The 12,759-nt window shown below is 50.3% G+C and overlaps 1 protein-coding gene across 1 annotated transcript; it reads right to left on the reverse strand.

The window, feature by feature from the left end:
• Positions 1 to 766: 766 nt before the first annotated feature.
• Positions 767 to 11,122, reverse strand: PHYHIP (phytanoyl-CoA 2-hydroxylase interacting protein). Its single transcript, XM_074287493.1, has 5 exons — positions 10,875 to 11,122; positions 6,596 to 6,783; positions 5,304 to 5,478; positions 4,410 to 4,527; positions 767 to 3,064 (listed from the first exon to the last, which is right to left on the reverse strand). Exons 2-5 carry the CDS (start codon positions 6,761 to 6,763, stop codon positions 2,530 to 2,532), a joined length of 996 nt encoding a protein of 331 aa, XP_074143594.1. The 5' UTR covers positions 6,764 to 6,783; positions 10,875 to 11,122; the 3' UTR covers positions 767 to 2,529.
• Positions 11,123 to 12,759: the final 1,637 nt, after the last annotated feature.

A 12,759-nucleotide genomic window follows, 5' to 3' on the forward strand; every position in this document is an offset into this window, starting at 1 on the left:
CCAGGAAGTCTGAGGCCAGATTTGAATTCATCTTCTCGACTCGATGTCCAGAACTCTGTCCAATGCGCCACCTAGCTGCTCCTAACGAGACCTGCCACTGGACAGCCCCTAATCCTGGGCTCATGGCCCCCTCTGACATTCTGACACAAGGACTTTTTCCTGGAAGCCGCCTTTCCCTCAGCCTTCTGGCTGTCCTTCCTTCTGTTCAGCAAGAAGGCTCATTAGCTACCTTAGCGGTTCTTGAGGGAGGCACACAAAGAACCAGTGGGCTGCTCAGCTTTTTTTGGATCTTTCTGCTCAAGGCAGAGGGGCCATTTTCATAACTATAACTGATGAAGAGGTGACTCAGAACAGCAACCTTTTAGAGCCTGGCTAGGGGGAGGGGATATCCAGGGTCTGAATTAAAGCAGCAAAGTCTACTGGAAAGATCAGATTAGGCCAGTTCTACTGGTATCTAGCTGCAGGATCTTAAGACTCTATGCCTTGGTTTCCCTGTCCCCAAAATTAAGGCACTAGACTAGATTGATGATATTTACCAGCTTTCTGATTCCTGGAGAAGCATTCTAACCCCCTTTTTCCAAGCAGGGGAGATTACAACAAAGTGTTCCTCAATCCTACTTCCTTTTGTCTTTAGAACAGGATTCCTGAGATCCCTTTCCTGAATAAATCTAGTGACCCTGAGAGTACTTCCACCTTTCCATTTTAGATAGGAAATGCAGATAGACCCAGTCCCCAACCCTATCCCAAGGAAGGAGTAGGTGGGGGCTCTGGTGGTAGTGGTTTATTGATGCACATTGTAAGCACAGCACAGGCAGGCCATCAGCAAGGTCAGACACATGGACTGGGGCAAAGGGGAAGGACCTCTTGCTGGCGTTTGTAGTAAGCAGAGGGATCAGGAAGGGCCAAAAGTGTCTGTGTCCTCTCCTCTTCCCAGTATCTCAGAGCCCAACCCGTTCATACCAGCTATTACCTTCAGTCCCATCCCAGGGGGTCCTTCCATCTGGGGGTATAGTTGTCTTGTAATCAGAAAAGTATCTGCTATTCCTTTGGCCCCCTTATCTCTGAAAACTGCTATCACCTCCTTATCTTGCCCAACTTAAACTCTGACCTCCCCTCGACTACCAATCTCAAGAAGGGATTCACCTGCTGTCAGATCCCTTCCTGGGAGGCTACCCTCTGACCTGTGATCATATTTAATTTACTACTATGTGAAATCAGTGGGAAGCCCCAACCTTGGCACGTTTTCCTTGAGAGTCTCAAGTAATCTCATGGAAGAAGGGACATCACACCCAACTGAGACCTGCTCTGGCAAAATCCAATGGGCCCTGATAGACTATGGCAGATTCCTCCAGGTGAAAAGAAAAGGCCTGGGGGCAAGGTATTTGTGGGAGAAGCCACAGTCTGACTAATGCACAGGTACAACACAGGCACAGCACCATGGCAAACAGAGAGAGAAGCAGCCTAGCTAGGCATGGTGCCAGGGGCCCCTGGAGGAAAGTCTGTGGCACTCCAGCTCCATGCTGGCCCTGATTGGGGTAGAGAGTCCGTTCCTGGCTGGAGAAAGGGCATTTCTGAGTACCAGTGCCTTTCTTATCCCTTACTCCCCATACTCAACCCCAATTAATTAAAGTCTTAAGTTCTGCTGCTTTGGGATAAAGGGGCAGGTGCCTCAGGGCACATCAACTCCCTGGAAGGAAAAGAAAGGAAAACAAAAACAAAAACAACAGCTAAGTGCCCACATGGCAAGGAAAAGAAAGAAGGCTCCTATTCTGGGAAGGAGAAGGCCCAGGGCAGGGTGGGAATAGCCATTCCTAGGGATACAGCTGGGGCAAGGGACAGCCAAGGAGTCACATTGAAGGAAACTATTTATAGGGGAAAGAGGTCTGGGCCTGGATGGGGGAGCTGCTTAGAGAATAGGGATTTGAGTATGTGGCTCAAGAAAAGACATGGGGGAATTTCACGGTTGGCTCTGAGTAAAGTAGCCTGGGGCTGAGGAGAGCTCCCCAAGCCTCCTTAAGCATCTTTCCTGGAGACAAGCATCAGGAAGATAGAGCCTAGAGAGTCTTCCTGAGGGCTGGGACTGGGACTGAGTCCCAGTAGTCCTGTCCAGGACTAGCACATCACTACCGGGGGGCAGGCAAGAGTCAAGTGGGAACAGCAGAACAGGGACTAGAAAAAAAAGGAACCCTCAGGAAGAGCCAGCCCACCCCACCTGGGCAAAGCTATCCACCCCTATGGAAGCACTAGCCAGACCCTTGTGGACGAGGAAAGACTTGCATGACTTGCTTCCAATGGGACTGAGAAGTTGCCAGTGCCAGCTGAAAAGGGGCTGTGTTCACCCAGGCTCCCTTTGACCACTAGTGCTGGGAGAGAGGCGGGAGGCGGCATGGCCTGGGATAGGGGTCAGGAGGAGACAAGAGAGAAGCCAAGCTCCCTGGGTCAAGGCCAAGTGATGTTCCCTCCCACTTCTCCCTTGTCCTCTCCACTTCAGTCCCCCCACATCCCCTCTCCCCCCACTCCCAGGAGTCCCTAGCGGCCCACACTGATATTGCAGGTCTTGCAGCTGGGGTCCTTCTTTGCATCAGCAGTGGAAAGGCTCATCAGCTGGTGTCCACTGATCTCTCCCAGAGTGCCGAGCGACAGGTCGACAGGCTCGGTGTAGATGAGCTCCAGGATGAGGTCCTGGGCATGGCGGAAGATCAGCTCTCCGTCCTCCACACTGCAGGTCAGGAATTTGTTACAGGCAATGTCCAGGAGGGGAAGGCGGTCCCGGCAGAACCGGTCACCCTGGGAGCCCTTGGGGGCTAAGACCAGAATGGCATAGTGGTAGGCTGTGTACATACAATAGAAGTCTGCAAAGTAGAGGTTGGTGCTGGGGTTGAAGAGGCGCTGGGCTGGGATCTGGAAGCGCCAGCGACCGTATGGGGAGTCCTGAGGGGGCTGGCCTGTGTTGAATTCAGTGTTGCAGCTGAAGAAGACGCCGTGGAGCATCCCACTGGTCGGAGAGCCATGGCTGCCACTGTTGTCCTTCAGGTAAGGCTGAAGCATGTTCCCACAGTGAGTCCTGCTGGGCCAGGAGGAAGTGGGGGAGAGAAGGGGCTCTGTTAGCAGCCTGTGGCTGCCTTGTGGCTAAAAGACCACAAAACTACTTGTCCCGGCTCCCAGGTGCTGACATCCAGCACTAGTCCCCTCAAGTCAGACACCAAGGAAGCCTAGCGCGGTAGAGAACCTGGGGTCTGCCCAAGCCAAGCCCCTCGTTCTACAAAGTAGGGGCAACAAAAGCTCAGGGAGGGGTCAGGTTACTGAATTAGGCAGCATTTCAGGGTTTACAGAGCACTTTACAACAACCCTGAGATGAAATTGCCCTTTTTACCCCCGTTTTACAGTGGAAGGAACTGAGTTACAAGAAGGTTAAGTGACTTGCCTGGGATGGCCCAGCTGCTGAGTGTCTGATCTTGTATTTGAAGGTCTTGCTGACGCCCAGCCAGGCTCCCTAGACTGTGTCAGCCACACAGCTGCTGGAGAGCCTAAGCTCTGTCCATTGCACCTGCCTGGCTTCCTCAAAAGACGCCAAGAGGGTCCCCTCCAAAGGGGAGCTGTGCTCAGCACAGAGCCTGGCACGTTGTAGGCACTTAATGATGCTGGTTGATGGAGTGGCACAGAGTTAAGGTCATGGGAGCAACAGCAGAAAGAGCTGGCTCCGGGTTCAAATTCCACTTCTGATGACTACTCCTGGGGCCTTGCACTAAGCACTTAATCACTCTGGACCTCAGTTTCCTCACTGGTTAAATGAGGGGTTTGGATTAGAGACCCCTTCCTGCTTAGACCTATGATCCATATTCTTTCAGCCCTCTGTCCCTATCTGAAGCTGCTGCTGCTGATTTTTAATATTTAGCACAGGACAGTGATGTTGCCTTCTAAACCACTGTCCAAAGGCAAACACTTTTTAATAATTTTTTCTAGTAGTGGGGATGAATTAACACTGATTCTTCCTATTGACTAAGGAAATAAACTGGGGAGACAGCAGATCCATTCAGTATTAAGGGTCAAATTGGGGAAGAGGGTAAAGTTACATAGCCCACATAGGGATCCATCCCAAACTCCAGTGGCACCATGGTCTGCCTGCTGAGCTAAGCAAGGTGGATGCGGGCACACACACACACACACACACATATGCATGCGTGTACACTGAGGACCCACATGTCTCTGATTTCCTCCTCAGCTGAGGATGCTGAGACAGTTCCTCCCAGATGTGACGGGCAGAGATGGACTGGGTACCAAGGGGGATAAGGGCTCCAGAGAAAGGAATGATAGGAGAAAAAGGCTGACCCAAAAGAGAGGGAAGAACCTGGGGGCAAGATAGGCATGATCCCATACGGAAACCTCTGGGGAACCCAGCCACACTGTACCTGGCATGCTGGAAGTACTCCTTGTGCTGGTTCCGGTAGAAGACAGAGAATCGGAGCATACGGCCGGCTATCTGTTCTGCCTTCTCTTGCAGCTGAGCCAAGTGCTCTTTGGCATAATCTACAAGGAGCCCCAGTGATCCTGAGTGTTGTGCCAGCTTGGGCCCATGCTGCCTTTTGCCACCCAGCCTATTCTCCAAATCCCCCCACCCCTCCTAATTATGACCAACCAAATCCCCAGGACAACTGGCTGTATCCTGGATTTGAGACAGGTTCATTAACAGAGGCAAGAGGCAGATCCCAGCCCCCAGCCAAACACTAAGGCCTAGGCTTTGGTCACAGGCTGCCATCCCCATCTTCACATCACTCTTTTCTTTTTCTCTTTTCAGTATTTTCCCCTTCATCTCCCCTTCTCTTCTGTCCCTGAGGAGAGCAGCAGACAATGGTCTGTGCTGAGATTCTGAGCTGGGAAGCCCTTAGGGAGCTTCCCTTCCTGGGAATAACTGAACTAAAAAGACCCTCAGGGAACAGGACAATAATAAATATCTCAATAAGGAAACATTCTGGGGGTGGGGATCCTTCTGACACCTTTCAAGTCATACTAGTAAATGAATTCTGACAGTGGAAAGGGGGAATTTTGTTGGAGAAGGCTGGAAGGGTGCCAGGTCTGAATGTTCTCTACTTATGCCATTGTTGGGTTTGGGGAGAAGGGGAGCTGAATCCACTATTTTCCACCAGAAATATGGGGAGGAAGGGGTAGCTGGGAATTGTCCCCTTGGTCAAATCAGAAAGCTAGAGACAAGGAAGCTCCTTCGAGGAGCCTGTTGGGGAACCTTGCCTTCGGGCCTAGAGGTTCTGGAGCCAGAGTTGTTCACATCATAAAGCTCCTTTCCTTACCTCCGGTGCAGAACTCAACGGTCTCGCTCCATCCAGACACCAGATATTCTCCATCACTTTGCTTCACCGCCGTTTGCACAGCTACACTGTACTCCGTGCGGGGGCTCAGGAACCAGTGGCCTCTCACGGTCATGGGCAGAGGCACTGCCTTTGCCACCAGTTTTGTGGGCACATCCTATAGGGCAGGGAGGGAAGGTGAGAAACCAGGATTTCAGCCTAGGTGGCTCTGCTGCCTCCAGCATATCTGAAACCTCCTCCTACTTCCTAGGATACTGCCATCCCCTGTGGGAAGGGGTCTCACAGAATGAGGGCCTAAGGCTTGGAAAGCTCATACCCCCACCCATGAACCAATCGCCATTTCCCCACTGATACTAAGAGTGTGGCTCTTAGTCCCTGCATCCCGTAAGTCCCCAACCCTCCCGAAATCTAGTTTTGTTAGGAGCTAGAAAAGGTAGCCTGGTGGAGGAAGGGCCCTAAGGCTGGGGGCGTTGAGGCCTTCTTTTTTCTTTTTTTTTATCAAGACTTCTCCAAGAGCACTCCGCACTGCAGGGCTAGTCTCCACGGCAACAGCAAATGCTAAGAAGCCGGGGAGGAAAGAAAAAATGACTTATGCTGGGGGGGAGTAGAGGGATGGCGGTGGTGGTGGTGGTGGCGATGTTAAGCATTCAGTTGCTGTGGCAACTGGCCTGCCAAAAGACAGCCAGATCAAAGGAAACAGTTCCAGAGGGGGGATGGTGAGTAACCTGTTTTGATGTTCTATGGATCATATGGACTCCTTTCCCCTTCCCTCTTCTCCCGTCCTTTCCCCCCAATTTGGGAAAGTGAAAACCTTCCCTCTATGCTCGCCACACTCCTCAGGGTAGAGGGAGGGTCCCCTTCTGTGGAAGAGAAGCCTCACAGGGGAAGGAAACAGTGGGGAACACTGACATCTTCCCAGACCAATGGCTGGATACAGGGATAGAAACTGGAGGGCTGAGGCCACCTGCCCTCCATCCCTAAGAGTTCAGGTAGAACAAACCCCGTCCATGGGGACCCCCAACCAACACCCACAAGGGGTTCCAGAATCTAAGCTGGATTGGAGCTTGAGGTTTGCACCTCGCGAAAGAGGGTGTCAGTCCCTCACCTTACTCCTGCCCTGAAGCCTCAAGAACCGTCCAAGGGGTACTGTTGGGAGAGGTTTGGTTACGGTGCAGTGGATGGGGGGGTATTATTTCTAAATTTCATCTTGGCTTTTCACCCTCTAAATGCTCCTGGGGGTAAGGAGGCAGTCCCCCAATATGTCACCTACTCACCCTATGCTTGAATTTGTTGGAGTTCTTATTCTCCTTCTTGTTGAGATCAATGAAGTAATGAGTGACCCTCTCTAGGTCACTGCCCTCCATGGCCCAGGAGATGCGAAAGGAGTCACAGGTGATGTTATTGATCTCAATGCTGTGTGGGGTGGACAGCAGCATTTCCATGCTCTCCTCTGGCTCAGTTCCTATGGGAATGGTAAGGGGCAGTCAATGCTACTTCCCTATATTTCTCCAGCACCATTTCTTCCTATCACCTCCCCACCAGCCCCTTGCCCTCCACTTTCACACATATGCAAACCTGGGTTCAGAAAGGCATTCTTTGCAGGCATGCCAGTGTCCCTGTCTCCCCAGACCTGATCTGAGAGAAGCATTTAGGGAGAACCAGGGTTATGTAGAGTGGGAGGACTCTCTCTCCTCCCCCAGTATGGGATGTGGGAAGGGTGCCTTCTCCCATTCTGCAGCCCCCTTGCAGCTCTCATCTCTCTGCAGAGAGGAAGGCGTAGCAGACGGCACCTGGCAGGTGGCAGAGGCAATGAGAATGTTGCAAGCACAGGGCAGGACAGATTCTGAGCAGATGGAGCTGGGGAGGAAGGGGGGGTGACTCTGGGCTAGCAGACATCAAAAAAAGAAAGGGACAGTCATAGGGGAGGGGAGGAGATGATGGGGAAAACAAAATGAAGGAAGATAGAAAGAGATAACTTTTAGGGAAAGCAATGGATAGAGAGGAAGTAGATTCAGAGAGATTTGATGATCACAGGGACATTGGAGAGAAGTGGGTATTTTCACCTTTATCTCTTTTTAAAAAGAGACTCTCATAACTTAGATCAACAATTCTACCCTGTTCAGGTGGCACAGACATGTACAGCTGCAGAATAGGTGCACATGGAAGGAGTTGATCTATAAGATAGGAGTTCATATCCTAATGTCCCAGGGCCCTTCTTTGCTGTAATCTCTCTGCCTTTCTTCCCTCCCTTGTCTCCCTGAGTCTCTGTGTATCTCATGATATCACAATATTTTTCTTTTATCCTCTTAACTGTCCCATCCATAAGTGCTTAATAAATGCCTGCTTGGTCGTAACATCATTTGTTTCATTCTCCCCTTCTCTCAACACCTCCCTTACCCTTCTGACTCTTCAGAGGAGTGATGTCAAAGGATAAGCATAATTCATATCTAAATTTGGCTCGCAAATCAATCTCCTGAAGACAACTGCGTGACTTAGGTGGCATGAATATTGTTCTCTCTACTTAGCTGAGAAGGAAACTTATAGAGTGAAGAAATGGTAGAGAAAGCAACTGAGGCTGAAACTTTTGACTTCAGATCAAAACTGAGATCTATTGACTTCAAAGCTAAGGTGCTATCCATTATGACACAACTTTTCTTGCCTCCCTAGAAGGGGCCACAGGAGAAAGAAGGCAACTCTTTCAGTCATGTATCAAAAGATATCCCACTGGTGTGACTTCCTCAGGTATGGGGATCCCAATTTAGGGATTTCCCTTGATGTAGTAAGTAAGGGGATCTTTTCCTTGTTCTGCAACGGACCAAGAGAAGAGGAAGTTTGGATCTGAGTGATTGGAGAGGCCCTATTCCCTGAAATCCCATTCCCCTTTTTTCTATTTATTTTACAATCTCATGCTTTCTTTCCCATTCTGTCTGTTCTTTTTTTCTTCTCCTTTTTATCACATATCTACCTATGGTGTAATGGAAAGAGTTCTGGGCCTGAAAGGCATAGGCTGAAATCCTACCCTTGATATTTACTAGCTATGTGATAATGGGCAAGTTTCTTAACCTCTGAACCTCTGTTTCCTCATCTAAATGGGGCAATAATGCTTACAGAGCACAGTTGTGGGGACCAAATGAGTTAAAAGTATACTGCAAAGTATGATGAATTTTAAAGTGCTATATAATTTTTTTATTATTCTTCCTAATTTACTTTCAGTCTTTCATTCTCTCTTTTCTTTCCTCTTTGATTTGTCTTTCTTTCTTTATGCCACCCAGGTCTCTGCAGAAACCCTGGCTTTCCCCTGAATGTAATGTCCTTGTCTATTCTGTCCATTTTCCAAAGAGTTAGGGGGAGCTGTGCTGGGTTTAGGGGATGGATTTACTTTGTACCTGTCGGAGAAGTAAGTGCTTTATTTTTAGCTAACAGTTTAGATTATACTTTCCTTTTCAGTTAAAACTGCTCAGAGCCTGGCACCTCTACATTCAACTATGAGGTGTTCGGGCAGTGTAGAGTTGGAGGTAGGACTGGGCCTTCAATAGTATCATGTGTTTTCCTTTCAACTCCAAAATACTCCCTTGCCACCTGTGATGCCCAATCAGCTATGCCTGGATCTTGCCAGCACTTAACACAGTTCTAGGCACACAGTAAGTGCTTGATAAATGCTCATTAACTGTGACAGCACCATTGGCTGTTTCTCTAGAGTGTATGGCATATGGGCTGCTCATGAGCATGGGTAGGGATATGTAGATGTCACGACCCTTTGGAAAATAAGCACCCAGGAGAAACTGCAGGATCACAGGACAAAATCTGCTGCCCAGGGAACAGCCCTGGGAGAATGAGCCAGCTAGGAAATCACTGGCACATGACTGGCAACACCCAGCAAGCCCTCTGTGCTTTTTCCATGTGCACAGCAATGGCTGTGGCGCGACAGGTTACGCACTCAGAAGGCCCCTTCCCCAGCTTGTGTGGAGGAGACAGGAGTGCTAGGCTGGGGCCCATACCTCTTCTCTCTACTAAAGGGAACAGCTGCTGCCTGAGGAAGAGGGGTCTGCAAAGGGCGGGCGTCTGTGCCTGGGCCACTGCCCTGTCCTGCTTAGTTCCTTAATCCCCTTGCTCTCTCTGGGATCTGGAAAGGCTAAGAAGCCCCTCCCCAGCCTTGCCCCAGGAGAGTGAAGATGGCTGATGCTAGGAGAGCCCCCAAGCCAGAGCCGTCCAGCCTTCCACACCCGATTAAGTTGGGAAGGGCAGGGTGTGAGCCCAGGCTGAGACAACACCCTAGAGAAACTCCTACTCTCCCATGTTCGTACACAGAGACATACATTCCCACACCCACACGCCGGTACATTCACAGAGACGCTGCCCCTCACATGCCCATGAACATCCACCCCCATGTGCAACCTGCCACACCAACTCACACGCTTCCACATGTTACACCAGCTCCTCAGAAAAAGTCTCCTCTGCGCTCCTATTCACCATGATGACCTTCCATAGTTTAACAGTCCCCTGGCTCACCCCCACCTGGCTGTTCTATCCATGGACATCGTCACACATGAGGATAGGAGCGTGTTAGCTCGTGTGCAGGGGCAAGTGCACGCAGTGGGCCAGAAAGTGCATGCATGCGTGTGGTCATGGCCAGGGTCCCTGGTGCCCTCGGCAGGCACACAAGCCCACAAAGGAGGTATGACCAGCTTGCTTCCTGATACTCTTTAACAGTGTCCATGTGTCAAGCTGTGGCGAACCTATGCAGATCATACACCCACAGAAACCTGCATCCAGAGACACCTCAGGAACATTTATCCTCTCTCCCACCTACCAATCACTTTCCTGCTCTACAGTTACACCTCCCCACATGGAGAGATGACAGGAGCACATTCCTCCCCCAGGTGAGGGGGCACCCCACACACTTGTATGTGCACACATGATACATGCTTAGCCAGGCCTGCCATCTTACTGCACTGTGCACACACCAACACATGCCAAAGTAGCCCTCCACCCACAAACTGTTTCCTTGCTCTTCCCACGGACCCTCACATGGACACAGGAACTCGGAAGCTGGCGCACATGGTCACGCAGGTTAAAATACATTTTGGGACAAATACAGACCTAGGCACTGCCGTTCCCCCCCCCCCAACAGGGCACTCGCACTTCTCTGTACATCTAGGGAGAGACTCCCCCACCTCCACCATGCATACATGCTGCGCACACAGGCTCCCATATTTCTGCCACGCACATACCCACAAGCAGCCCATATTCCAGCAGAAGCCTTTCCTCCCGACCTGCTGCGTCCCCATTGGCACCGCTCACTGCAGCAGGACTGGTCACGAGGTGACTGAGCAGTACTGTACCCCGGAGCCCCGTCCAGCCCTTACTTTTACCATAAGCCCCCTGGGGAGGGGGGGAGGGAGCTGCCATTTGTCTTTCGTACATGCCGGGGTGAACGTCCAGAGCGATGGCACAAGAGTCTGGCTCTCCTCACTAGCCCCCTCTCTGATTATCCCAGCGGTCGTAATGCCCCAAGGGGGCATCAAGTTGCTTCTGGGAGGGAGAGCACCTTACCTGTCTCCACCAGGTACTGCAGCAGAAGACCTGGCAAGGACGAGGACCGCGGTCGGAACCTGCTCCCGCGAGGGGATGGGGCCGGCAAAAGGCACTGCGCTCCCGGCTTTACAGGCGGCAGCACTGTCTTGCTGGGCTCCTGGCAGCTGAGGACCTTTCTTCCATGCGGCTTCTTCCTTCCTCTGGCAGCGCCTGTTTCTTTCTCTCTCTGGGGCACACACCGCCTGCTGTCTCCAGTGAAACGTCCCCTAGCCTCACAGAGGGGAAAAAGAAAAATCAAAGCAACGTGAAGGGGAGAGGGGGGGGAAGAGAAGAAGAGGAGAGAGAGGGAGAGGAAAAAGGAGAAAAGAGAGAGAGAGAGAGAGAGAGAGAGAGAGAGACCGAGACCAACTGAATCTGGCTCCACCAATGGGATCCGTGACTGCACAGCGTCAGGTGATAAAAGAAGCTCTGTCCCTGCTCTCTCCCTGGGGCTGGGTGGGAGGAGGAAAGGGCAAGGGAGGGGGGGGGGGTCTCCCAGGGAACGAACAGAGTTGCTTTTGATGATGAGTGACATGCTTCACCCCCCACCCTTCCTTCCCTCCTGAAGGAAAGTTACCCCCCTTCTTTAAACCTCTGACTTGAATGAAGCCCCCAAACTTCAAAACACTGGTCCGTAGGCAGAGAGGATGCTGTGTGGTCTGTCAGTGAACATTTACTAAGAGCCCTCCATGTGCCAGTCACTGTACTTAGTGCTAAGGATACAAAAAGTGGCAACGGGCAATCTCTACTCTCAAAGGGCTTGCAATCTAATGGAGAAGCAAACAAATATGTACCAAAAAGCCTACACAGGATAAGGAGGAAATAATTAAGAGAGAGAAGGCACCGGAATTAAATGTTGTTGGATCAGGAAGCCCCAGCTCAAGGTTTCTGATTGGGGAAATTTGAGAAAAACAGAGAAACAAGTAGGTTGGGGATGAGATCCTATTGCTTAGGGAAGTTACCAACAAACATCTAGGTTCTTTCTTCAGCCTGATTCTTGCCTGGTCTTGGAACTTTTCATCAAGGGATGGCTCAGTTTCCCTCCAGGTAAGGTGAAAGGCAATAAGGCCTTCTGCAGGAAGGGGGTAGTGAACTAGGCTTGGTTGATGAGCGTCAGCTAGAAGTTAAGGATCTATTAGGGCAAGGAGTGGGAGAAGCAGTAGAGCCAGAAGGGTGTGGAAAATACACATGAAGGTAAATGGATGTCAGGGTTGTGGGACAACAAGCAGTTACTTAACTGTGCCCATCCCTGTTAAAACTTTATTATTAGCATAGGTCAATCTCAGGGTCCATGCTAAGCATATACATCAATGTGCCCACTCACTCCCACAAGAAAACATTCTTTTTGCCAATAAGGACTGTGAGGTGATACACTGAAAAAAGAATGGTTTAGGGGATTGTAATCAAGCAACAAGCATTGATGGAGGAACCATTATGTTGCTTAATACTCTGGGGGATAACAAAGGGATATAATAAGATATGATCCCTGCCCTCAAGAAGGCCTTGCTCCTAGTGATAACACATGATGCAGCAAATGAGAGACTGTATAATGATATACAAAACTTGCTACTGAGATTAGTAAAATAGGAATTCAGAGACTTCAGAAATTGGTTTCATTTAACTCAGTTCAACCAGAATGAGAGAAAATTCTGAGTACTAAATAATGAGTGGGGGCATTCTGTGTGCTAAATATTGAGTGGGAGGGGGGGATACTGTGTGCTAAGTATTGAGAAGGAGTGGGAGAAATTGGTTTCATTTAACTCAATTCAACCAGCATTTACTCACCGTGTGCTAAGTATTGGGGAAGAGGGAAAATTCTGAGGACTAAATATTGAGTGGGGAGATCCTGTGTGCTAAGTATTGA

This window comes from Sminthopsis crassicaudata, chromosome 2, assembly GCF_048593235.1.
Source record: "Sminthopsis crassicaudata isolate SCR6 chromosome 2, ASM4859323v1, whole genome shotgun sequence".
NCBI lineage: Eukaryota > Metazoa > Chordata > Mammalia > Dasyuromorphia > Dasyuridae > Sminthopsis > Sminthopsis crassicaudata.

Excerpts from the sequence above, each read along its gene's own strand:
- PHYHIP (XM_074287493.1), bottom strand. The coding sequence starts at position 6,763 with ATGGAAATGCTGCTGTCCACCCCACACAGCATTGAGATCAATAACATC. Across the intron at positions 5,479-6,595 it reads CCAACAAATTCAAGCATAGG|GATGTGCCCACAAAACTGGT; the intron begins GTGAGTAGGTGA and ends CCTGCCCTATAG. Across the intron at positions 4,528-5,303 it reads CGTTGAGTTCTGCACCGGAG|ATTATGCCAAAGAGCACTTG; the intron begins GTAAGGAAAGGA and ends GGCTCCTTGTAG.